Here is a 27,914-nt window from a genome sequence, read left to right on the forward strand (position 1 = left end):
TGTTCAATGCAATGACAATGGAAGGAACAGTAACCTTCCATGTAGTGCACAGTGTAATGAATCAGAATTCCTGTAGCTGCTTTTGTAGTCCAGTACAGTTTTTTTAAAATAGAAATTGGATAGACCCATTTTTAATGGGAATGATCTCAAGTGCAGAGAGAGCAAGGCATATATCAAACACTCTTCTCAGGACCAGGGCAATTTTTCAACATCGGCTGGCAAATTTGTTATTCAGCCTGTAGAGCGTAAGTCCAAACTGAGATGAAAGAGTGACAGCTTGTTGTTCTGAAAGTTTATTGATCATATCAAAGTATACACATCTATCCCTAATTCCTTAGTGGACTTGATACTTTCCTCGTCGTTTAAAATTTATCTTATTTCATCCTTCCATACAGTCAAAGAGAGACAGAGGAAATGCATTCTCTATCATAAGGCACAATTTGGAAGATATAAGAGTGCCCCCAAATATGGCCTGGTCTCATAAGATAATATTTAGATAGATTAGTCATTAGTGAATACCCAAGGTGCTAATGAATTGAGTCTCAGAAATCCCCATTGTAAGGGATTAACTTGTGGTAGCAAGGAAAGCTAGCGTGTCTAAGACCATACGCCATGAGCAAGCATGCTAGCCCATCCTGGGTTTCTCTCTCCTCTTCTCCAAACAGATTCTCCACTTGCCCTGTCCTTTCTGCCAGTGGCCTTCACTTTAGATTTATAACCAGGCTGTAAAGTTCTGATGAAAACTTGCTGCCTAGCTCCCTGAGGACCTGAGGAAAGGCTAATATTTGCACATAACTGGGTACTTAGGGCAATAGGAAAATACACGTCATTGTAATATCCACCACAGCACTGAGGGTGCCTCTTTCTTTACCTTTTTATGGTCTGGTCTGCTTTTTATGAGGGACTCTGAGGTGGTGTGGCAGTTAGGAAGGCCACTTGATTGGGGTGTGTCCACTCAGGTCAGCGCAGGCTTGACTGCCATATTGGCTGTCTGTCTGGGTGGGAGGTAAAGGCACACGTGCGTCAGCCTGCATTCTCTTCCCTTCGTCTTATTGCAGATAGTTGGGTGTCCCAGGCTGGGCATAAGCCAGCCTGCCCTTCCCAGAGTGGGGAAGCTGTGTGTCTGAGATAGAGAAAGAAAAGAACTCAAGGTAGAGAGAAGCGCCTTTGCAGAGTTCAGGATGGTGAACTTCATGTTGACAATTCTAAGAGCATTGTTTGCTAGCTTTGCAGCACACCAGATGTGTACTGTACACACAACACTTTACCGCTCTCAGTGTCGTGAGTCCCTTGGGGGCAGCAATGTTGCCCACTGTACTAGGTCCTCACCAGGGCTGAGTTAATCTGTACTCTAGGAAGTGCTCTGAAAGGGTTCCTATTACTAATACTCCTGAATAAGAAATGACAAGGCACAGTGCCTGAAGTCTTATGTTCATTTTTAAACAACTCTGACAACAGCCTTGCATGGAAGGTATTAGTCCCTCATTTTATAGATGAGGAAACCGAGGTTCAGAGAAGCTGAACAACTTGCAAGGCTGAAGGGTTACCGCTTTATCCAAGAACTTTCCCTGTTGCAAGAGTAATGTATGAGGTGCTTCCCCCATCTCCCTTTCTGTACTGAATCCAAGACATCTCTGAATCAGCCACAAAAGTGCCTCGCTGGGAGTGGCCCCAGAAATCCTCTCTGAGACCCTCGCATGGTTGTTTGAAATATCGTGAACTCACCTTGCCCTTGGAAGATTCACTTCTGTGGCTGTGGAATATTTATATGTGAAATACTTCTGAAGCAGGTGAAAGAAAAAGTAATTGTGGCAAGCAAATTAAATATTGTCTTTCCACTTCAAACCCGAGGCTCTTCCGCCACAAATGTGTGAGGAGGTGGAGAGATGTTGCTGCCCTGCTGCTGGGGTTTTGAATCATTAGGGACTTTTTTGAGTAGTAATGAATGTGGTCTGCCAATTGCCTTTCTCACAGGGGTTGTGGCTTTCCTCCCAACTGCTAATGGCTGAAATAGGCTTACTTTTTTTTTTTTTTCTTTTCCTGAGATGGAGTCTCGCTCTGTCCCCCAGGCTGGAGTGCAGTGGCGCGATCTGGGCTCACCGCAAGCTCCGCCTCCCGAGTTCATGCCATTCTCCTGCCTCAGCCTCTCCGAGTAGCTGGGACTACAGGCACCCACCACCATCCTGGCTAACACGGTGAAACCCCGTCTCTACTAAAAATAGGCTCACTTTTAATACACTTTAGAAACCACTTTCCACACTCATGCCCTCACCCTGCCTCAATCCCTGGCTAAATCTCCAATTCATAATCCCTTTGCTGACTGTGCCCTTCAGGGAGTAAGGACGTTGTGGACGCAGCCACCATTGTACCCTCAGATGAAGTCCTTTCTCGAGAGACAAACAGTCTGTTAGTAAAATGGCCATACATCCTGGGTTGCACTTGTCCCGTGGTCCCAGCTTAGCTATTAACAGAGCTACTTTTTTATTTGCAAATTCCCTGCTTTGGACAATAGGTCAACTGGTCACCCAGCTATTAGCGTCCATGCATAGGGCACGAATCTGTTGTATTCTTCAGCCAATCTGAGACAAGCCGAGAGATTACTGCTGCACCTTTGTTTGTCTTTCTTTTTGGTGGCACATAAGGAGACAGAAACAGATGATCTCACCGAGTGCACAGATCATAGGAGAAAAGCCACAGACAGTTAGTGGTCCCCTGCGGGTCATCATTCATCCCATTGCAGCATTAACGCTCATGATGGTATCGCACGCTGTCTGGAGCAGTGATTCATGTAGCTGGCCTTGCCTGATGGGAGGAAACTGGTGGGGAAAACGTGGTAGGGGGTCCTGTGAGGGCTCCAGTTACCTCCTCCTCCTCTCTTTCTAAGCACATCAACTACAGACCCGCCTCACTTTGTGAGAGGTTGCAGTTCCTCTCTTCTGCCTGTCAGGTAGTCCTAATGCATGGTATGGAGGAGGGAGGACAAGGGAGAAAGAGGGGCACAGAATCTTTTAGATCTTGCCCTCCTTCAAGTCAGCTCTCCACCTCTTTTTAAAAGAAGCAAATCATTATTATTTTGTTGTTGTTGAGTTGCTTTTCTGTTTGTCTAATTTTAGAAAGAAGTAAAATGTTTTCCTCTCACACCTCTGGGAAGATAATATATCTAAATTTATTAGTTTAGTTTGTTCATTTATTTATTGTTGACTTAAAACATTCACTCCCAGGCCATTTACTGGGTAGCTGAGTGGTTGCTGGAAATGCCAGCTTAGAGGCTACAAAGGAAATTCAAGGAGGAATGGAATTAAAATGTAAAATAATGCCCTCTTAGCTACAGTATCCCCTCATATCTAATTATCTGTCTACCTCTATTGAATTATCTATCTGTGTGAATTTTTTGATCCTCATAAGATCTCTCTGAACTTGATAATGGTTGAACTTGTAAGTGAACAGATGATGCTCACTGAGTCTGAAATTATTGAATAACATTGGTTGAACCTCTACCCTGTAACATCTTTTGAGCTAAACTGTTCCGAGCTCAGTTGTGCCATTTCATCATCTGTGTGCTCATACATTCCTAATGGGCTGCCCTCCATTCACTTCTGCAGGCTGAATGCAGAGAAAAATCTTTTTTTTTTTTTTTTTTTTTTTTTTTTTTTTTTGAGACGGAGTCTCGCTGTGTCGCCCAGGCTGGAGTGCAGTAGAGCGATGTCGGCTGGCTGCAAGCTCCGCCTCCCAGGTTCACGCCATTCTCCTGCCTCAGCCTTCAGAGTAGCTGGTACTACAGCGCCCGCCACCGCGCCCGGCTAATATTTTTGTATTTTTAGTAGAGACGGGGTTTCACCATGTTAAGCAGGATGGCCTCGAACTCCTGACCTTGTGATCCACCTGCCTCGGCCTCCCAAAGTGCTGGGATTACAGGCATAAGCCACTGTACCCGGCCGAGAAAAATCTTAAAAGCAAATGCATTTAATTTGAAAATGTTTTACTTGAGCTCAAACAAGATCATTAGAAAATACTTCAAAAATTCATAAAAATTAGAACTATAAACTCAATTAGAATTATTATTATTGAGTTAAAAATGATGTTGCCAATTCAAATGGTAACAGTCAGTTATAACCTGAGTTTGCTGATTCATTTGAATTCTGGTTGTTTGCCAGAGTTTTTCAGAGCCATAAGATCCAGATAGAAAATCAAACCTCATGCTCAGCATTGGGGCTTTCTGAAGCCATGTCAGAAATTTGGTGACTCGTGGGAGAGCTTATTTTTCTCTTTTTCATTGAGTCTTGCTCTCGAGGAGTTAGTTCAGATCATCAGTGGCCCTACTTTGCCCATAACAAGCCTTATGTATAATTTCCACAAAACTGCTTCCCCAAGGCATTTGGGTGCATTGCCCATTTTGCTGAAGATTTGGCAGGGAGAGAGGAATTGACATCACAGATAGAACCCAGCTGAAATTGGATACTAGATGGAGTTGCTCTTCAAAGACCTGGGCATTGCTGCTACGGAGCCTGAATTTCCCACCTGTCAGTTGACACCCCTTTTTGTCGCTTTATTTCTTCTTGTCCTCCTTTTTTAGGGCTTTTCCCTTTTCTCTGATCCCTCCCTCTTAGGGTATAAAAATCAACCTTTTCCCACTTTAATTAATTTATTCTTTAATTTTATTTTGACATAGAGCGACTCATCTCTAATCAGCTTCAACAGCCAAATGAAGTTTGGTGTCTCCATTTGCATGTTCAAGGAAGTAGTCTAATTAGAAATGATCCCTTGTAAGGTCTCTTCTGCCTAAATTCTGGGACAATGGCTGTCCTCCTGCCTCATCGGTCTGGAGGTGAAGATGGGAGTGGGGGAGGCGGCATGCATTCTAGGTACCAAAGGTAGAGGAAAGGCAAAACCATCTGCTTTGGGCCAGACAGGGTTGAATCCTGGCCTCTTCATTTCCTGGCTGGGTGACCTAGGACAAATTAATTAAGTTTCCTGAGCCTGTTTCCCCATCTCTAAGGTGGGGGATAATACCACTTTCTTGCAAGTTATGGAAAGGATAGAATGGAATCACACACAAGTTGTAGAAAGGATAAAACAGAATGACGCTTCTAATGCACCTGGCGAAAGGCAGACACTTAACAACTGTTAGATCCCTTTTCCTTTCAACTGATAAACACTTTCCTTGAGGGTTACAAAGGTAAACATTAAATATTTATAAATTGCATAATTCCAGAAAAATGAAACTTGAAAATGATTCTTCAGATTTTTTGATGAAACAAATCATCGTCCCCGTTGTCTTTCGTGAAAATCTGTATTTTTGCTTGCAGTGCTGGGCTTGCTTATGACATTTATGTGCAGTTCTCAGCACTGTGAGACTTGAGTGAGCCTAACCTCTCTTCACAGCTTGATAGGAGTTGTAAATATTCGGTACTGATGGTATGATTTGAGGCAACCTAAGTGACTGAAGCCTAGAGCCCTCCCTGCGGTATTATTTCCAAGTGGGCTCATCAGAGCTGAATAGATAATGAAGATATAAACACTGGTGAAGGCTTTGTGGCTTGGCCTGATGGTACTCATACGGCACAGTGAAAATGGAGATGCTACCAGTGGAAAGGACTCACCATCTGTCTCCCCTCTAGAGCAGAGCAGAACATACCTCCGATGATTATGTGACCATTGTCAATTAGGCTGATTTATGCAAAGACAGTCTGTACACATCCCATGCAGCCAGATTTTAAATTCTAGGGTGCCAGGGTTTGCTAGAAACAGTGGCCGGCTGTGGCCTTGCATAATATTCCATGTTCTCTTAGAGGCAGAAAAGAATAGACTCACGACTTGACAGAAGGTGCTTTTTCCCCCTGTATCATCCTGTCAATTGTCTATGAGTCTGCCAAATCTAGCTCGCAGCCTATTTTTGTACAACCCCTGAGCTGAAAATGGTTTTTGCATATTTAAAAGATTATTTTAAAAAAGAAAAATATGCAACAGAGACCATACGTGGCCCACCCGGGCTGAAATATTTACTATCTGACCCTTTATGGAAAAAGTTGTTGATCCCTGGTTCAGAGTGTTTGAAATAACTCAGATGAAAGAAGGCAAAATGTAATGATGATTGACTTTTCCAGTTGTAATCTGATTTGTGACAACCACTATATGCCTGTTTTAACAAAGCTTAATGGGCATTACTTAGGATAAATGTAATTACGTTTCAATATTTGTGTCTTGCTCTCCCTACATAGGGTTATTCCAGGTTTGCCCAAGGAACAGTGTCTGTTTGTTGTTCTAGAAGTAGCTCCTGTGTCTGTCACCTCCTCTCCAAGGCTTCCACCTGTCGCTTTTTTATCCCAGTTCACCCGTGTGAACAGCAGGTGTTTCGGCTGCCATGATGGCACGTCCTACCTTTTTCCCTGGCTTGAAAGAAGATGGCAGGGGCCAGCTCAGGAAGAACTGCTACGGAGTTTTTTTACCTTCTCCTGCTCGTGATGAGGCTAGGGAGGGATTTTTAGCAGTATCTTTAATTGTTGCTGAAGTATGAACTCGGGGAAGGGGGCAAGCAACTGTGAAGCAGTGATGCACAGACTAAGTCTCCTGGAAGAAGCAGGGCTTGAATTAGACCTAGAAGGATGGGCACTGTTTGTGGGAGGGCACAGGTATGTAAGTACAGGGAACATGTCATGGAGTATCCTGCCCAGAGTGGGGAATTTATAGCAGTGTGAGATGAAAATGAGTCATCATTGTGGTCAGTTTGTTGGAAATTTTAAGGTGTGTGGAATTCCAATTCAGTTATCATCAAGGAGTCATTGTAGCTTATTTCTACAAAGAGTGATGTGTGTGTGGTGTGGGGATGGGGGAGAGTGGAATGACAATCATCAAATTGGCTACTGTTTGGTAAACCCTAAAACTGGTAGCCAGACATTGGGCTAAGGGTGTTATTTGGACCATCTCATTTAGTCCTCACAACAACCCTGTGGGGAAGGTATTATCTCTAGTTTGCAGATGAGGAAACTAGGCTTAGAGAGGTTCAAACAACTTGCCCAAAGTTTTGAAGTTAATAATGGCCACAGCCAGGATGGCTCTTAACTCCTGCCCTGTGGAAACAAGCTCAACGTAAAACATTCTTACAAGACAGAAAAGAGTGAAAAGGCAACCAAAATCCTGCCTTGTGGAAATGCCCACTTTGGGTGAACATTCTTCTAGACATTTTTTTTTTGGGTGTGTATATGCACAGCAACTTGTATGCACTTTGCATAATCTGGGCCACCCCATGCCTGCAAGCTTTCTATAAATGTCACCATATTCTATATCCTAGTGTTTCCCCCCTACTTAACACTAATTTTCTAATTTTCACAACTGGGTGCATAGTATTTTGCTTTGGGATGGTACCCTCATCCACTTAACCAGTTCTCTCGAGATCACTGCAGGTTCTTGAGCAGGGGAATAATGTATTGGAACCTTTTTTTTTTTTAAAAAAAAAAAAAAAAAACTTTTAAACTGAGTCTTATGCTTTTTCCCTTTCTTTGCAGCATGCCCTTGATGCTGACAATGCGGGAGTCAGTCCAATAGGAAACTCTTCCAACAACAGCAGCCACTGGGACCTCGGCAGTGCCTTTTTCTTTGCTGGAACTGTCATTACCACCATAGGTACCCATTTGTTTGCTAATATCTCTTCCTCTGCAGGTCATTTTGAGTAAGGGCGCTTAGTCAGTGTTTTGTCCTCACAGCATACACTATAGTTTGAGGTTCAGAGGAGGCTTATGAAACACTGTCATTTAAATTAATGCAGTCATTGTGGTGGCTTTCAACAAAAGCCAAAGCAGAATGAAGTATCTCTTTTTCCAGAATGAAAGGCTAGCAAACCTAATGAAAAGGTTAGAATGGAAAATATGAGTTGGTCGGTTGAACTCGGATTACTCATTTGAGCTCAACTTCCATTTTAAAAATTGTACTTCTTATTAAAGTTATATAGTAAAGAACCAAACTGTTCTACAAAGTTTGTTATAAAAAACAGTAACATTCTGACCCTCTCACCTTTTCTTACCTTCCCCAGAGACTGTCGCTTTCATCTGTTTTGATGGTTGATTTTAATGTTCATCCCCATGTCTTTAAATATCATGCTTGTACTACTTCTGGAATTTTCAGTTTTGGGGATTTTTTTTGACTTTCCATTGTGGAAGATGAGGAGTTAGTTCCTTCTTCCTGCCTGCCCCATCACAGAAGGGCTCTTTTCCTATCCTCCTGTCTTCTCAATATTTAATTAGATAGAAGTGAAACATCTGCATGATTTTGACTAGATAAATGCTTTCTGTAGCTGATCATAGAGTGAGCTGCGATGACCTCTTTCCTGTATCAGTCTTTGTCTTATTTTGTGTGTGTGTGTCTTTTTTTTCTGACACTTGGTGAGTTTCGTATTTTTGTCTTGGGGTTAACTTTATTTATTTATTTATATATTTTATTTTATTTTATTTTTTGAGATGGAGTTTCACTCTTATCACCCAGGCTGGAGTGCAGTGGTGCAATCTCGGCTCACTGCAACCTCCGCCTCCTGGGTTCAAGCGATTCTTTTGCCTCAGCCTCCCTAGTCACTGGGATTACAGGCGCCCACCACCATGCCTGGCTAATTTTTGTATTTTTAGTAGAGATGGGGTTTCACCACATTGGCCAGGCTAGTCTCGAACTCCTGACCTCAGGTGATCTGCCCGCCTCAGCCTCCCAAAGTGTTGGGATTACAGGCGTGAGCCACCGCACCTGGCCTAGGGGTTAACTTTATAAGTATAATGGCATGTAATAATCTTAGTGTTCTATTCGTTAACCAGCATGTTTTCGATCCCTATAACGGGTGATGATATCTCTTTTCTCTCTTTTTCCAACAGAAAGTTTTGGTGGACATCATCTTTTAAATGATTAAATTTGCTTATGTTTCTCTTACATGATTTGCCAGCTTTAAAAGATAACTCTTGGCACTCAGCTATTACATATAAGGCAGTCAGTGAACTTAGCATCTCAACTTCTTCTCCCTCTTCCACTATCCACTCTTATTCATGGTATCATTCTATATAAGTTGTAGCCCACTTTACTGTGCTTTACTTTATTGTGCTTTGAAGATGTTGAGTTTTTTTTTTTTAAACAAATTTAAGGTGTATGGCAATCCCACACTGAGCAAGTCTATTTGTGCCATTTTTCCAATGTCATGTGCTCCACTCTGTGTCTCTGTCACATTGTGGTAATTTTCACAATAGTTTCAACCTTTTTCATTTTTGATTATATCTGTTAAGGAGATCTGTGGTTGGTGATCTTTGATGTGACAATTGTCATTGTTTTGGGGTGCCACAAACCATGCCCTTTGAAGATGGTGAACTTAATCAATAAATGCCGTGTGTTCTGACTGTTCCACCAGCCAGCCATTCAGGCATCCCAGATCCCTGAGGCACAATGGTACTGAAATTTGGCCAATTAATAACCCTGCAGTGGCCTCTCATGTTCAAGTGAAAGGAAGAGTCAGTTGCATGTCTCTCATTTTAAATGTAAATCTAGAAATAATTAAGCTTGGTGAGGAAGGCATATTGAACTCTAAAATAGGCCAACAGCGAAGTCTCTTCTGCCAAACAGTTAGCAATGTTGTGAGTGCAAAGGAAATTTTGTGTTCTTTTTTTGAGTCAGGATCTCTCTGTGTCACCCACGCAGGAGTGCAGTGGTGCGATCATGGTTCACTGCAGCCTTATTCCTGGGCTCAAGGGATCCTCCCACCTCAGCTCCCTAAGTAGCTCAGACTACTAGTGTGCATCACCATTCCTGGCTAATTTTTTAAACATTTTGTTCTAGAGATGGGGTTTCACTATGTTGCCCAGGCTGGTCTTGAACTCCTGGGCTCAAGTGATCCACCCACCTTGGCCTCCCAAAGTGCTGGAATTACAGGCATGAGCCACTGTTCCTGGCCAGGAAATTTTCCTGAAATAAATTAAAAGTGATACTCCAATGAGTGAGCACATGAATGATAAAGTGAACCAGCCTTATTGCTGATATGGAGAAAATTGTAGTGGTCTGGATAGAAGATCAAACCAGCCACAACATTCCCTTAAGCCAAAATCTAATTCAGAGCAAGTGGGCTCTTTTCAGTTCTGTGAAGGCTAAGAGAGGTAAGGAGGTTTCAGAAGAAAAGTTTGAAGCTAGCAGAGGTTGGTTTATGACATTTAAGGGAAGAAGGCCTTTTGATAACGTAAAAGTGCAGGTTAAAGTGGCAAGTGCTAATGGAGAAGCTACAGCAAGTTATCCAGAAGGTCTAGCTAAGAAAGTGGCTACACTAAACAACAGATTTTCATTATAGACAAAACAGCCTTATATTACAAGATGCCATCTAGGACTTTCATAGTTACAGAAGAGAAGTCAATGCCTGGCTTCAAAGCTTCAAATGATAGGCTGACTCTCTTGTTAGGGGCTATGCAACTGGTGACTTTATGTTGAATCCAGTGCTCATTTACCATACAGAAAATCCTAAGGCCCTTAAGGATTATGCTAAATCTATTCTGCTTGCCTTCTATAAATGGAACTTCAAAGCCTGGATGACAGCACATCTGTTTACAGCATGGCTTACTGGAGAGTTTAACCTCACTGTTGAGATCTACTGCTCAGAAAAAAGATTCCTTTCAAAATAGTACTGTTCACTGACAATGCACCTAGTCACCCAAGAGCTCTGATGGAAAAGTGCAAGGAGATAAATGTTGTTTTCGTGCTTGCTAACACCACATCCATTCTTCAGCCCATGGAGGGAGTAATTTTGACTTTGAACTCTTATTGTTTAAGAAATACATTTCATAAAGCTGTAACTGCCATACGTAATGATTCCTCTGATGGCTCTGAGCAAAGTAAATTGAACATCTTCTGGAAAGGAGTCATCATAGTAGATGCCATTGAGAACCTTTGTGATGAATTGGAAGAGGTCAAAATATCAACATTAACAAGAGTTTGGAATAAGTTGATTCCAAGGTTCATGGATGACTTTGAGAGGTTCAAGACTTCACTAGAGGAGGCCACTGCTGATGTGTTGGAATTAAAAGTGGAGCCTGAAGATGTGACTGAAATGCTGCATCTCATGATAAAACTTGAATGAATTAGGAGCTTCTTCTTATGGATGAGCAAAGAAAGTGATTTCTTGAGATGGAATCTGCTTCTGCCTGGTAAAGATGCTGTGAACATTGTTGAACGGACAACAGAGAATTTAGAATATTATATCAACTTAGTTGATAAAGCAGTGGCAGGGTTTGAGAAGATTGATTCCACTTTGAAAAAAGTTCTACTGTAGGTAAAATGCTATCAAACAGCATTGCATGTTACAGAGAAATGGTGAAAGGAAGAGTAAATGGATGTGGCCAACTTCTTTGTTGTCTTATTTCAAGAAATTTTCATAGCCACCCCAGCCTTCAACAATCACCACCCTGAGCTGTCAGTAGTCATCAACGTCAAAGGAAGACCCTCCGCCAGCAAAAACATTATGACTTGTTGAAAGCTCAGATTATTGTTAGAATTTTTGGCAATAAAGTATTTTCAAGTTAAGGCATATATATTGTTTTTTAGACCTAATGCTATTGTACACTTAATAGACTGTAGTAGAGTGTAAACGTAACTTTTATATGCACTAGGAAACAAAAAAGAAATTGTGTGACTCATTTTATTGTGGTGGTCTGAAGCCTAACTCACCATGTCTCTGAGATATGCCTGTATAACCTCAGGGTATGTAATTTACATTTTAATTTATTACCCTGATACTTGCATTTGTTTTAGTCATAGCTCTATAGTTAGATATCATTAATGTTCATCTCTAGTCCTTTTGCTGTGGTTTATCTCATGATCACTTACTTGGCTGAAAGTGATCTTCAAGTAGTTGCCTTAAGAATGGCTCAGGGAAGCAATATTCCGAGAGATCTTGCATTGTTCACAGTTGTAGCTTAACATTTGAAGGATAGTTGAAACAAAATGAAATCCATTTTGTTGACTCACATTTTCTTTTTCTTCTTTTTTGAGACTGGGTCTTGCTCTGTTGTCCAGGCTGGAGTGCAGTGGTACGAACATAGCTCACTGCAGTCTCCAACTCCTGGGCCCAAGTGATCTTTCGGCTTCAGCCTCCTGAGTAGCTGGGACTACAGGTGTATACCACCAGGGCTAGCTAATTTTTAAAACATTTTGTAGAAGCCAGGTCTTGCTGTGTTACCCAGACTGGTCTCAGACTCCTGGCCTCAAAGGATCCTCCTGCCTTGGCCTCCCAGAGTGCTAGGATTACATGTGTGAGTCACCACACCTGGCTTCACATTTTCTTTTTAACTGGTCTCACAGTTGTTGCTCTTCTGTTTCCCAGTTTTTATGCAGCTGTGGGGAAAACCTGATGCCAGCCATTTTTTCCCCTGCTTTTATAGGTGACTTTATCTTTTTGTTCAGTGACTTAAAATATTATTTCTCTATCTTTCATCTGATAACATTACTAGGTTTTGACTCTTTTATTGCATTAAAGTTTTCTTGATTGACATCTTTAAACATTTTCTTTGCTGTGTGGTTTTGGTTTTGTTCTTTGGGAGATTACAGCTATACATATATTGTAACTTCTTTACTCATCTTCTATGTCTCTCATTTCTCTTCTACTTTTTAACTCTTAAAATTTAGTTTTCATTTTGTTAATTTTATTCTCCCTATTCCTTTTGTTTGTATGTTTTCCACAATACCTATGCTGCCATGAGCTCCTTCCAATTTTATTTTTTGTTTTTGTGATCAGTAGGGAATTTTTTCCTTTTCCTGTTACTTTCCTGAATTTCATAGCTCACATTTCATCTTCACTTGTTGTTCCATTTTTCCACTGATTTCTTGAATTTCTACTTTTTGGCTTCTCTGTGAAGATTCTTAGAGATGATTATTTCATACTTGGTCACAACTTTTGTCTGATTTTGGAAACATTTTTCTAGTGAGCCTCTTTCCATCCATTGGTAAATTCTGCTACTCTTTTCACATTTTTTTCTTATGGAAGTTTTATATTTATGCTGGGTCAACTTCTTTTTAAAATACCTGGCCCCAAGCAAACTGGATATTCCTGGACCATCTTTCTGCCAAATGATTTCATGGAGTTGGGGAGAGGAGAGCAGGGTGAGTCAGGGTACCACCTTCCAGATAGCACATCCTAACTCTCTTCATTTCTGTGACAGAGTGTTTCCTGCAAATAGGGTCCATCTGTATTATTTCTGTCCTACCTGCCTGTTTTCTGAATGAGATCAAGTTCAGGGTGGCTTCTGCTGCTCTCCCTCTTTATCCTATATTTCATGCTTGGTAAAAACAGGGACATCTCTTTTGAGGTTCAGAGTGAGACCCTCACCTTTATACTTGGATATTTTCTGATACTTCCTGAAATTTACCACTTTAGGGCCCTGTCATCATTTTCCGAGCTGCTTCTCTTTATTTTTTGTTCATATGGCTTCTGTCCAATCTCCACTTCTTTTGGTAGTTCTTACACATATTCTGGAATCTCTGGATTATATCCTTCTTCCAGCTCTGCTGAAAATGAGTTTGAGGGTTTTCTGCCCACATACAATTGTGAAGTAGTGCTGCAATAAAAATCTTCATTCAGAAGCAGGAGAGACACCCAGCAGTCACTGGTTCACAGCAATGATGGACAGGCATTGAGAGGCTCCCCCGCCCTCCTGGTGGGGGAAATTCCTTCATTAAAACTTGCTTATACTCTCTAGGAGGAACTCCCTGCCTTATTGCTCTCTGAGGCCCAGCTATGCCTTTTGAGAGGTTCTTTCCTCTGAGGCACAGTTTTGACAATCAACTTCCTACAGGCACAAATTTCAGAGGCTAACGATTGGTTTAGAGGAACAGGTTTTTGCTTTTGTTTTAAGATCTAGCCTTCGGGACCTAGGTTGTTTCTAGGTGAAATCCAGAAAGTTATATGCAACAAGAACATTTTGGATGAAGGAAAATTGCCATTCTTATTTAGAAAGGCTCTTAATCTAATTTTGTGACATGCTAGGTTTACACTTGCAAATCTGCAAATATATTGATGTTAGCTATTAAAAGTATTCAAGATGCCCATGACACCAGTGGGTCTGGGGCTTAGAAGCCTTTTCTGGCACTCTAGGCCAGGTTAGGTCAGCTTAATCCACAGACTCACAGCATCCAACAAAGGAAGCTGGGTGGCCTGACACCATTTGGTATAAGGGCAAAAAGTGTTAGAAACCTGAACAACACCAGAGGGCATTGCTGTAGTGGATCCAAGAAGACCAATGTCAGGTTTCATTGTGTTCAGCAGATTGTTAACCTGGGAAAAAGTGTCATGCATTGTAGGAGGATCTATTGTACACCAATTAAAATTGAGAAAGTCTGGGCCACTTCAAGAAGTACGTTTTGGAAAATGCTGTCTGGTACCCAGTATTGGATTCATGAGACATTAGTGTGTATTGAAGGAAACTCCTAATTTTCTTGTTTCATGAAGTGAGAGATCATGAATGATCTGTCTGCTGCATTGAAAAACACTATAGCTACATTGGAAGGCACATTAATGGTATTTATTGTGTTAGCTTGTTAGGAATCCAGGAACTTGGTTTATTGAACAACTATATTTATTGATCCACATAATATTATGTGACTGAGGAATGGTGGCTCCATCTGCCTAATGAAGAACATTTGATATGCAACAGTTTTTGCCCTTTTTTGTGTGTGTGCTTACACTGGAATCTTTGAGTTTGAGCAAATGGCTCTTAGCCCTTGGATTCTGTTGCCCGGCTTCCATTCACTTACTCACCGATGTCCTCATTGTCATATCCTCAGTGGTTCCCTTCCCCACGCTTTGTGCCCAAGCCTCAGGTGAACAATCACCTTGTCTAGACTAAGAAATCCAGTGCTTGGCCACAATTATTACTTCAAAGATGGACATATGATCTGGATTAGGGGCTTTTGCTGGAGCTTTGGAGGAAATGACCTCTCTTTCTTACTAAAGGTAAGTCTGGAAAGAGACAGGCCTAAGGCACTGCCAGTCATTTTTTTCCCCTTGGGTTGTTCTGCCTAGAATTCATCAAACACTAAAGAAGCAGAGTGAAAAAGAGGAGTGGTGAATGGGATCTCACTTACATCATTTGAGCTCTGGATGGAGCTACCCAGGAAGTGTTAAGAAATGAATGTTAAACCTCCTTCTATTTACTGAGGTCAATATATTTTCCTTCGTTGTTTAAGCTAGAGTGCGTTGAGCTTTCTATTACCTGCAACTGAGAACATCCCAATACACACTTTGGGTCAGAGCTCATGCAGGGCCAGTGAATATCCTTTGACCTCCACAGCTAGTGACTGAGCCTGCGGGCTGCTGCAGCTGCCATCTGCCATCATCTTTGAGCCACTGACTCTTGATTTAAAGTCTTAGGCAGAGCCATCCTATTTGTTCATGTGCACACATCCTGGCTGCCTAGGAGGCTGTTTCCTCTGTGGTGGGAGGCAGGACACTGTGTCATACCAATTATGCACAGGAAGGGGGTCTTTCCCAAAAATCAGAAGGAAGGTGGATGCTGAACAGGAAACTACTGCAAAACAAATGTGCAACGAAACCAAAAGTAAAATGCAAAGTCCACTTCAGTATCATGGTACAGTGTTAATACTAGAGATGGGGTCCTTGTTCTATTTAATTTAGAAAACACAGTTTTCTCTCTCACTCTTTCTTTCTTTTAATTGAAAAATAATGCATTGTAAGTTGAACACCATTTAGCTGGCTAAATTTTAACTCCGGAGTGGAGGATCTTTATAGAGTCATATAGTTAGAGAATTCCAAAGAAACCCTTAATACAATGTAAGTAAGAATAATGAGGTGCAGAAATAATTGTTTTTCCAATTACTTAGTGGTAAATTCATTTGTTGTATGTGGTCGGAAGGTTTATAAGAAAACTCAGAGCCCAGCAATTCTTCCAGTTCTTCCCGAGCAATTTTCCACTAGTTAGGAGTCCGGAAAGAGGAACCATGAGAGCTGAGGAGCTGTGTTTTCATTAATTGTGAAATACACAAATATTGGCCTGTTTCCTTGCGATCATAAAATTTGCAACATAATATTGCAGACATTTTTGCATATTACTAAAGTTCTTTGAAAAGCGTATTCTTTGATGGTTTCTATTGGATCCACTATTCACACTATAATAACATATTCCTGGGAGCTTAAGCTGTTTCTATTTTAGTAATAGTGTAACACCATGGTGTTACGTTGTGAAGTGTGGTCTTCATCTCTGGTTGTTTCCTTGGAAAGATTACCAAGGATTTGCTCTGTCAAAGGAAATGAAAGGCTTGCCAAATTTCTTTCCAGAAAGACTCTGATGAGCAGCTTAAGGTTATGTACTTTTCAGACGTAAAAAATGTGTTTATTAGGTAGAATGTCTATAGACACACTTTGGGAATAATAGAATCTTTTCTGAAAAGCAGCGCTACTCCTTAGTATCAGAGGTCCCTTTTATCTGAGGATATCAAAGCACTTCTTTTTGAAGAAGGTTTTTCTTGTGCTGAGATATATGGAAAGATTTACAAGTGTATAGCAACAGAATATCTTCAGGCACTTCTCCAGACCAGTAGCCACAGCAGAAGGAAGAGCAGACTCTGCTCAGTCAATGACAGGGATGCACTGCACCCTAGTCCCTTTCTCAGTAACTAATTCAACGTGAGAAAGTCCCACCTGCCTTTGATTATTGGCTCAGCTGGTGGGTCCCCCGTAACTAGCTTTTCTATGCTGGATGAATGATGCTCACTTCTATGTGCAGATGCTTTTTCACAAGCTGTCATTTGTAGAAGGACAGCGAGCGATCAGGTTCTTACCAATACCTGTGAAATGCAATTAGATTTTAGTCTGTGAGGCATTTTCAGATTGAGCCACCTGACTCTACCCACATCAGAGAGACAGCCTCTGGTCAGGACCCAGGTGGTAGCCAGTCACTGCATCACTAGCCTGGCAGTCTCATTTAAGGGTTGTCCCTATCAAGCTATCAAGGCACCTGTTGGTACTTACCCAGCACTTGGATTGGATGTTTATTTTTTATTTTTATTTGTTTTTCAGAGAAGGGGTATTGCTTTGTTGCCTGGGCTGGAGTGCAGTGGTATGATCATAGTTTACTGTAACCTCAAACTCCTAGCTCAAACGGTCCTCGCGCCTCAGCCAACCAAGGAGCTGGGACTGTAGTTGTGCACCACCATGCTAGGCTAATTAAAAAAAATTTTTTTTTGTAGAGACAAGGGCTCACAATATTGTTCAGGCTGGTCTCAAATTCCTGGCCTCAAGTGATCCTCCCACCTTGGCCTCCCAAAGTGCTGAGATTATGAGTGTGAGCCCCACTTGATTTAGATGGGATGTTTAACCCGTGGCTTTGGAAAGAGCAATCGCCGTGGCTAACATTTACTGAATTCTTACTAGTTAACATGCATTGTGCTCCACATGCGTTATCTCATTTAATCCTGCATAACCACACGAGGTGGATACTGTTATTAGCCTCATTTTATCTGTGAGAAGACTGAGGCCCAGAGAAGTTAAATAACTTGCCCAATATTTCATAGTTAGTAAGCAATGGAGTCCAGCTAGATTCACCAGGACCAGCTACATAATTAGTGGCACCCACTACAAATTGAAGTGGGGTCCCTTGCTAAAACATCAAAATGGTAAGCTTAGAGCATTAAACCAAGCACAGGACCCATCTAAGTGTGGGCCCCATGTGACTGCACAGGGCGCACGTCCATAAAGCAGCCCAGCCTCCACAGACAGACTGGTGACCATAATAAGAAAGCACACTCTCAACTAAACAAGTAGGGCTGCACAACACACAGTTGGGCCAAGATTTGACTTTGGCATGTAAACAGCAAATGGAAGCCTTTGTGTGCACTCCTCAGGCACAAGTCCTCTTTAAATGCCAGCTTTCTCTTCCTGAAAAACATGGAACTCTTTTCTAGCCAGAGGTGAACAGATCTGAGCTTATCCTGGTGCTGTGCATTCATTACAGCCTCCCCTTGGCTGTTTGCCCTTGTGGAGCTGGTTGTCTTCTGTTGAAAGTCACCACCTGGTGCTGTGGGTGCTATGGGAGAACAGTGAAGTTTCTGGAGGGAAAATAGGAATCAACCGCCTGTTTTCTCCTGGGACTGAGTTTTCCTGGAGACATATTGCTCAGAAACAATTCCTTCCCATAGTAAAGCCCAAGGCAAACTGGGTGCTTAGTTTGCATCATATTTCACAGGTATTTAATCTTCACATGTAACTGTTGCTTTGCATGTAACTCATTTAATCTTTAATAGCTATAGGTAGGCACTTTAATAGCCTTGTCTTTTAGATGAAGAAAGTGAGGGAGAGAGATTAAGAATGTGCCTATGACCTGAGAGTTGGTAAATAGAAGAATCAGAACAGAAATCTGGGTAGTCTCTAGTTCTAGAGCCTGTAGACAACTGTCACACCTTACTTCAAAGTTCTACCCAAGCATTCTAGAAGGATGAGCAGTCAGACAGGCGGGGTGTAACCAGATCCCCACATCCAGAAATGTGATCTTCCCATTGCCTCAGAGCAAAGCTCCAAAGTGTAAGTGCTGAAATTTTCCCAGAGTGACAGTGTGGAGGGTCAAACAGTCTCTCCTTATAGTTCACCAAAGGCATGGAGCACAAATACACTCACACACGCGCCCATGCATGAGATACAGCATCACTCAAGAATGATGACTTTCTGTCCACTGGGCAGTGTGTCACCAAAGAAAGATGGCTGTGAATATATTTAAAGGCTTGTTTGAGTATTGCATCACTCATGCTCTTACCTAAGAACTTAGCTTTAATATTATTTTTGTGTTCTAGTCAACAAAACACTGAACAAATAAAGAACCAACTATGATAATAATAATAATAATAATACTTTGCATTGGTACAGTACTTTACAGTCCATTGATATTTTTCCCCCCTGTATTTTCCTTGAGTACATCTGACACTAGGATTTGTAGAGGTTAAGTGGGTCTAAGGAGAACCAGGTAGTGTGAGGTGGAATTGGATCCGGATCTTTCATCTCCTCACTTCTCCTTGATGCTCCATGGTAAGCCACAGTGCCTTACCCAGGAGGTGGGTGGGGGTGGTCATCTCTGAAAGCTGGAGAAAGGGGGTGTAGCACTTGTCAGGATTAATGAGATGCCTATTCATCCAGTTCCAAGCCTCCATTTGTTTGCCTAGGTCTGCAATAAATTTTTTTCTGAGACACTTGGACAACCTATATTCCCCAAAGTTAGACTATTGTGAGACGGTCAAGCTGGGGTCTTCAGTATTTTCACAAGTTACTTGGATGTTTCCAAGAGACACCATAAACCTGCATAAAGTGAAACTGTAGAGGCTCATTTATTTCCTTTTTAATAGGGCTAGCTTAATGTCAGCTCGACCATTCTAGAGGGGAATGTTTGGAAAAATGATTTTGTCCAAGTTCCTGAAAGTACCTGAAAAAAAAGTTCTGAGAGCTTTTTTGCATATTTAAATCAAAATCCTGGTGAGTAAAAGAATACAAGATGAGGAAGCCTAGCCTGAACACTCATTTTAGACATGGAAACTGTAATTTAGATTATTATAAGAGGTTTGAATGATTTAGAACAGAAGATTGCAAAGGAAAGTGTCCAGGTGACTCATTCCTGAAGGCAGAAGGCAGCCATGAGTTCTGCAGGCCTGTGGGTGGTTGAATGATAGACTAATTATCAACGTTTTTTTATCATGTTGCATTCCCAACCTGTCAATAACCATGGACCCAATAACTCACTCGTTGAATGGATTCAGAAACAGGCCCCACATGAGTTACCCAGATTTGGGAGAATGGTTAGAGTACTGTCTAGATACTTTTTAACATACGATTGTAATATCAATTGGCACAAAAATGAATATTAATTAATTTAGACTTTCATCTCCATATAAAGTGTGCTAATGCTGTAGGCCTTTTTCTTCCAGCAATACTTTCTTTACCCTCATCCATATAGGGTAAGCCCAGTACTCATTGTACATAAGTTACTTATGTAATTGCAGTATTTTTAAGAATGCAGATGTGGGTATTTTCAAAGCACTATTTGAAATACATGTTAGTAGACCTGAGTATAAAAAGATTCTCTTGTATTCAAACATCCATCAATAAACTTTTAGCACCTTATTACCCTTAATGCAAGAGGTGGTTTGGAGGAGAGGTAGGACTCAGAGATGATGTGGAGTTACCAGTAAAGAGAAAAAAAGAACCAGATGGGGCTAAACTTCACTGGCAGTGGGGAGAGACAGCACAAAGCCTTCCCTTCCCTATTCTTTCCTGTTTTCAGACTTCCCAGGGTAGGGCTGTACAATTCATGAGTCCTTTCTAACTTTGTACTAGACCACATTTCCTCTTTAATATGGAGTACCCATCACCTTTGAAGACAGCCACAGTCTGTCCAGGTGGAGCCCATGGGTAAGACTGTGAAAAAGAAGCTCTTGTCAAATCTAAAAAGTGCAATGGTGATTCCTTCCCACACATTCAGATCTCAGTAAACTAGACATGCCCATGATGCTTGGTGTTTCAGAAAAAGGTGGTATCACTTTTTGTCAGAAAAGAAAATGAAAGTTCTGAGTGACCATGAATTTCCTAAAATGTGTTAATATCCAAGAAACCTTAAAACCTTTTATAAGGGGAGAAGGAAGAGAAGCAATGGAACAATGTTGCGAATTGTATAGGGCCTTTGAAATGAAGTGCTACTCCCTAAAGCTCATAAGGTGGGGGAATGTACAAACTTTTAAAAAAGTCTCTGAGTTCTTTGGTCAGTATGCTAATTTCTCTGCCACTCTCCCTCTTTTTAATATTTCTCACCAGGGTATGGGAATATTGCTCCGAGCACTGAAGGAGGCAAAATCTTTTGTATTTTATATGCCATCTTTGGAATTCCACTCTTTGGTTTCTTATTGGCTGGAATTGGAGACCAACTTGGAACCATCTTTGGGAAAAGCATTGCGAGAGTGGAGAAGGTCTTTCGAGTGAGTACTGCGTCATATTTAAATTCTAACCACTGTGATCCAGTTGGCTTTGGCCTGACAGGATCCAGGAGGCAGTATCAGGGGCATTGTCTGCTTTTAATGGAATAATTTTAATGTTATGATTGTATTTTCTGTGTTGGCCAATGAAAGTCAAAGATCTTGCACCTAAACTCCCTTCTTTGAATAGCCTCCTATTTTAGAGTGGTATTTCCGCAATCACAACACAAGAGAGTTAAGTATGGATTTGCCAACACAGATTTTTTGAAGAGGTGAGACAAGCTCAGTTTCTCCTTAAAGATGGAAGATGGGGTTCCTCATTGTGTTTGTAATGATGTAGAAAACTGTAAATCCATCCGTTTTGTTGTTGGAACTCCCTCACTCCATTTTATTTTCAAGCACAGTGTCTTCAGGCTAATCCTGCTTCTGCCAGAAGCCTGACTTCTCCAGACACTGCTCTGTGCTTTGCGCCTATCTCCTAATGGTCTGTCTCTTTCCCACCTCTCACTGCTGAGTGCTCCCTCAGAAATGGCATCCTGATGTACTACTTCCTACTGAACTGTTGATGATTGCTATTGCCTTAGTGGGTTTTTCCTTTCTGGAATATTTATCTTTAAACAAGAGACAACTATCTCAACTCAAGGAATTTATTTACTGAAATTAAAATTAATTAATAAATTATTCCTGGCATCAGTTGCAGGCATGAGTGGCTGAGTGATTAAACTGGAGTTCCCAATGCCCTTTAACTCGCCCTCATTCGTATGCTTTCACAGAACACCTGTTTTGCTGAGGTGTAAGGTCATTTCTGCTCTCTTACTCACTGCTGACCTAATTCTCAAGTCATTCAAACCTTCCTCAGGGAATGCTTTCTTATGATGACTTAATGTTTAAAAATGACATTTTGAGGTCTTTTCCAGGATCTAGGAATGGTGGCCAAAGACAGATCAGCTGGAAGCTCTAAAGCTGTGCTTTTTTCCCCCTCTAAGAACTCTTAAACTTGGAGTTCAAGGCTGTCTCTGCAATACTTCTCTTTAGAAGAATGCAAAGGAGCTTTCAGATGAGCAGTTTCAGAGGCTTTTTAAAAAGAGCAGAATGGGAGGAATGAGGCACCATAGCTGGGTGAGCCATTTATAATCTCACTGATCCTGGGTCAGCTGCCTCAGTTTACTCATCCACAAAAGGGGATAGAATTTGAATCTAGTTTGTCAGGTTTTGGTGATGATTAAATAAAATAATATGTGGAAAAGAGCTTGTCATATAGGGCAGACATATAGAGCCCAGAGCTTCTGTGTGTCTCTCCAAGAGAAGCCCTCATGGGCAGGCTAGCCACTCATTCAGGTTTCATCTGAAGAGCTCTGTGGTATGTGAGTTTTACTGGAATGTCCCACAGCCTTTGCTCCTTCATGCTGGCTGGCCGGTGGCCTCATTAGGCCATGCACCTGGGCTCCCCAGTAGTCTTCATGGAAACCATCAGTGCTCAGCTTCCCTGCTTTTCAGATGTTTAGTTCTTCCTAATCCAGACATGGCAGCCCTGTCTCCAAGAACTGTTTTGAACTTCTTGGAAGCACCCTCTTAGCTGCTGCCTCATGGCCCTCTTAGAGAAAAAAGAATCTGGTGGATTGAACACTCAGAACAGGATTCAATTGGGGAAATGACTGATCTGGCATTTTTATTTTTATGTAGCTACTTTAGAGCTCAGTTTCCTTATTTGTAGAAGAAAGGATTGGACTAAAAGTTTTTGAAATCATCCTTAGCAGAAAAAATTCTAGTTACTATATTCAAAGTGATGGAAGAGGTTGCAATCATTTGGACATCTGCTACTAAATTTAGGGACTTAGTCTCCCCTAATGAATTTCAGACTACAAATAGAGTATACGGTTCTCCTTCCCCTTGAAGCTACCTCTCAAATGGATCATCAGCAGATTCTGATACAGAGTCTTAGAAACCTCACATATCATCTTTATGCTGATTGTCCACTCAGCTCCTTGCAGCACCATCAAAGGTCAAGATTCTTTTAGGAAGGCAAGACAGTTGCATATTATTGAATTGGCAGTGCACAATGAATGCATTTGCTGAGTGTTGGAGGGTGCTATTGGAAAGGGTGACCAAATTCCAGGGGGAATGTAAGCACACTTCCTAAATATACAAACAACTGATCCTGCAGCAGTTTGCTTGCTGCATGTAAAGTTTTGTTTGAAAATCTCAGTTTTCTGCCATTGATTTAAACTACACTTAAAAGTCCAATTACGTTTAGGTGGTTATTTGAGGAGTGAAAATTGTATAAACTAACAAAGCTTGGGCTTGTGAATTTTTAGTTTTCATGGGGGAAGGTTTATGTATTTCTTCTGCTCAATGAGTGTTAAGCCCTTCTCTTGATCTGTTATATTTTCTCTCAGCTCTTGGGAAGAGAGGATTTACGGTGGAGTAAAAATAAAACCTAAAGTTGGCCTTCTGCCGGGCATGGTGGCTCACACCTGTAATCCTAGCACTTTGGGAGGCTGAGGTGGGTGGATCACCTGAGGTCAGAAGTTCAAGACCATCCTGGCCAAGATGGTGAAACCCCGTCAGTACTAAAAATACAAAAATTTGCAGGGCGTGGTGGTGCATGCCTGTAATCCCAGCTACTTGGGAGGCGGAGGCATTAGAATTGCTTGAATCCAGGAGGTGGAGGTTGCAGTGAGTTGAGATCGTGCCACTGTGCTCCAACCTGGGCGACAGAGTGAGACCCTGTATTAATCAATCAACCAATAAATAAAGTAAATGTAAAGTTGGTCTTCTAGATGCCTGAATCCTGAGGTGACCCTGTTTTGGGTCCTTCCAACACATCCCAGGTCTGATCCTCATTTTAAAGAATTGCCGAGGGATATTGGATTACTTAGAAATGCTTTTGGTTGCAGAATAATAAAATGCCTGACTATTGGAGTTTTTATGACATGAATAAATAAAAATTCTTTCTTCTCCTCTGGAGTTCAGAACTAACTGTGAAATGGAGGAGTCAGATGGAGATCAAATTGCCAGCTTTATTGCTTATAAGCTGATCAGAGAATATAGCTTTAGCTTTGTTTCCAAAAGGGCTTACAATCACTTTATCCTGTATTAGGACCTTGCTGCTGCATTAGTTTTTCTATTGCTGTGTAACATATGACTACAAACATAGAAGCTTAAAACAACACTTTTAAAGGCCTTCTTGCACCACCACTTAGAATGTTTAATTTTGCTCTCAGATGATGTTCAGAAACAAAGGAAAGGTAAAAGTAAAGGTGCCAAATTATTTGCAGATGTGTATAACCAAACCCAAATGAAACTAAAATAAGAATGCTCACAATTTTCTTTTTTTTTTTAAGTGGAGATGGGATTTCACTATGTTGGCAAGGCTGGTCTGGAACTCCTGGCCTCAGGTGATCCGCCCTCCTTGGCCTCCCAAAGTGCTGGGATTACAGGCGTGAGCCACCATGCCCAGCCACACAAAATTTTTAGGCCAGGTGTACAGACCAAATAACATATTAAACTAGATGTACAGAAGGAACCAAAAGTGAATTCACTAGAAAAGACATGCCACTAGACAGAATGTAAATTCTGTAGAAACCAGAGTACTCAATGCAGAAGGATACTTTTCTACCAGAAAGTGCTTGCCAACAAACAAACAAAAACCCCTTTTACAGACCCAAGAGGGATGCAAAGTTCTTTACCTAAGGCACCTTTTAGCCAAATCAAATCACATGTAAAGTCAAAAAGAACTCACCAAAGGGAGGGAGTCTGAGAATCTGAGAGGAGAGTCACCCAGACAGAAGAGGCAACGGACAGAAGCAGAGAGCAGAAAGGGCTCAGTCAGTACTGCAGTCAATTCCAGGGACCTCTCATTCCTCTGAGGGGCACTCACTTTGGTCCCACTTCTGACACCATTTATGTCACCCTAAATAATATACAGAGAGAGGCTCACTGAAAGAAAATGATATTTACTCAGGGATGGGCATTGTAGTGGTAACATACATGCCAGTTTAAACTATGTGTGCATTCAGGGAAGCACAGCAAAAAAAAAAAAAAAAAAAAAAAAGGGGGGGGGGAGTTTAAAGGAAAAATGAGGAGGATTACATTATTATTTTGAGCTAATTATCCTTGAGTACAAGGATCAATAACAAGAGTGATTCCAGTCCAAGGTTGGACAGGCAGTTGCTGGGTAGATGTCTTCACAGAAATACTTTTCTGCATAAGGCGGTGATGGGTTTTGTGCAAGACTGTAGTCTTTGCAGTCTTTTATGATAGCTCTTATAATCAGGCATTTGTGCATGACTCTTCCCTGGCTTTCCCTGACTCTGTTTGTCAGGGTTTTAAACACAAGTAACCCCATTTTGATTCTGACAATTTTCATACTCCCAACACTGATTAACAATGGGTTAAGAGTTTGAACCCTTATCTCACATAGCAAGAAGCCTGGAGGTACGTTGACTCAGGCTTGTGCTATCAGCTCCACAATGTCAGGTGTATCCAGATTTGTTATCTCTTTCTGCTCTGTTTTCCTTGGCATGGTAGCTCTTCATCCTCAGACTTGTCACTCACATTACAAGATGGCTGCTTCATGACCAAATAGCACGTTTTCACCCAACCTCATATCAGGAAATACAAAAGGAACTCCCTTAAAATTTTTCTTTTTTTAGAGCAGTTGCATATTCACAGCAAAATGGAGAGGAAGGTACAGAGATATCCCATATCCCCTTGCCCCCACACATGCACAGTCTCCCTCATTATCAACATCCCCCACCAGACTGGTACATTTGTTACAATTTATGAGCCTACTTTGATGCATCATTATCACCTAGAGTCCATAGTTTACATTAGGGTTCACTCTTGGTGTTGTAGAGTCTATGAATTTGGGCAAATTTATAATGACATGCATCTACCATTATAGTATCATACATAATATTTCAGTCTCCTAAAAATCCTCTGTACCCTGCTTGTTCATCAATCCCGCTCTCCTAACCTTTGACAACTACTCATGTTTTTATTATAGTTTTGTCTTTTCCAGAATGTCATTGATATAATTTGGCTGTGTCCCCACCCAAATCTCAACTTATATCTCCCAGAATTCCCATGTGTTGTGGGAGGGACTCAGGGAGAGGTAATTGAATCATGGGGGCCAGTCTTTCCTGTGCTATTCTCATGATAGTGAATAAGCCTCAAGAGATTTGATAGGCTTGTCAGGGGTTTCTGCTTTTGCTTCTTCCTCATTTTTCTCTCGCTGCCACCACGTAAGAAATACTTTTCACCTCCCGCCATGACTCTGAGACCTCCCCAGCCATGTGGATCTGTAAGCCCAATTAAGCCTCTTTTTGTTCCCAGTTTCAGATATATCTTTATCAGCAGCGTGAAAATGGACTAATACAGTTGTGTAGTTGGACTCATACTGTATGTAGCCTTTTCAGACTGGCTTATTTCACTTAAATATGGATTAAAGTTTCCTGTATGTCTTTTCATGGCTTGTAGTCCATTTCTGTTGGGTGGTGAATAATATTCCATTTTCTGGGTATACCATAGTTTATGTGACCATTCACCTACTGAAAGACATCTTGTTTGCTTCTAAGATTTGGTAATTACAAATAAAGCTGATATAAACCTCTGTGCACATGTTTTTTGGTTGAACATAAGTTTTCAACTCCTTTGGTTAAATACTAAGATGTTGATGACTGGATTGGATGGTAAGAATATGCTTAGGTTTATAAGAAATTGCCACACTGTCTTCCAAAGTGGCTATACAATTTTGTACTTCCACCAGCAATGAATGACCGTTCCTGTTGCTCCATATCCTCATCAGCATTTGCTGTTGTGGGTGTTCTGAATTTTGTCAATTCTAAGTGTGTAGTGGTATCTTGCTTTAATTTGCATTTCTCTGATGATGTATAATGTGGAGCATCTTTTCAGATGCTTACTTGCCATCTGTATATCTTCTTTGGTGAAGTGTCTGTTAAAGTCTTTGGCCTATTTTTTAATTGGGCTATTTGTTTCTTTATTGTTGAGATTTAATGTATAATGTGTAATGTATTATTATTATTATTGTTATTATTATTATTATTATTATTATTATTATTATTATTATTATTGAGACAGGGTCTCACTCTGTCACCCAGGCTGGAGTGCAGTGGTGTGATCTTGGCTCATTGCAACCTCCGCCTCCTGGGTTCAAGTGATTCTCCTGCCTCAGCCTCCCAAGTAGCTGGGATTACAGGCATGCACCACCATGCCTGGCTAATTTTTGTATTTTTAGTAGAGATGGGGTTTCACTTTACTGGCCAAGCTGGTCTCGAACCCCTGACTTCAGGTGATCCACCCGCCTCGGCCTCCCAGAGTGCTGGGATTACAGGCGTGAGCCACTAAGCCTGGCCATATTGTATATATTTTGAATTATATTCCTTTATCAAGTATATCCTTTGCATTTTTTATCTAGTATATCCTTTCCAAATATTTTCTCCCAATCTGTGGGTTATCTTTTCATTCTCTTGATAGTGTCTTTAACAGAGCAGAAGTTTTAATTTTAATGAAGTCCAGCTTATCAACTATTTCTTTCATGGAGCATGTGTTTATTGTATCTAAAAAGTAATTGACACACTCAAGGTCATGTAGATTTCTTCCTATGTTACCTTCTAGGAGTTTTATACTTTTGCATTTTATATGTAGGTATGTGATCACTTTTAAGTTGATTTTTGTGAAGGGTGTAAGCTTTGTGTCTGCAGCCATATTTTTTGCATGTTCAGTTGTTCCTGTGCCATTTGTTGAAAAGAACTTTTTTTTCCCCTCCATGTTGTCGCCTTTGCTCCTTTGTCAAAGATAAGTTGACTATATTTATGTGGTTCTATTTTGGGCTCTCTATTCTAGTTCATTGATCTATTTGTCTATTCTTTCTCCAATATCATACTGTCTTGATTACTTTTGCTCTATAGTAAGTCTTAAAGCCAGTTAGT

The 27,914-nt window shown here is 41.1% G+C and overlaps 1 protein-coding gene across 4 annotated transcripts in view; it reads left to right on the top strand.

Moving 5' to 3' along the window:
* KCNK10 (potassium two pore domain channel subfamily K member 10) overlaps positions 1 to 27,914 on the top strand; it is a 144,417-nt gene that overhangs the window by 79,158 nt on the left and 37,345 nt on the right. For all 4 annotated transcript variants that reach the window (XM_055288517.2, XM_055288519.2, XM_055288516.2 and 1 more), the window contains exons 3-4: positions 7,503 to 7,620; positions 20,804 to 20,964. In XM_055288517.2, the coding sequence (XP_055144492.1) occupies positions 7,503 to 7,620; positions 20,804 to 20,964 (279 nt within the window). The remainder of the gene's footprint in view (positions 1 to 7,502; positions 7,621 to 20,803; positions 20,965 to 27,914) is intronic.

Source organism: Symphalangus syndactylus, chromosome 8 (genome assembly GCF_028878055.3).
Source record: "Symphalangus syndactylus isolate Jambi chromosome 8, NHGRI_mSymSyn1-v2.1_pri, whole genome shotgun sequence".
NCBI classification, from domain to species: domain Eukaryota; kingdom Metazoa; phylum Chordata; class Mammalia; order Primates; family Hylobatidae; genus Symphalangus; species Symphalangus syndactylus.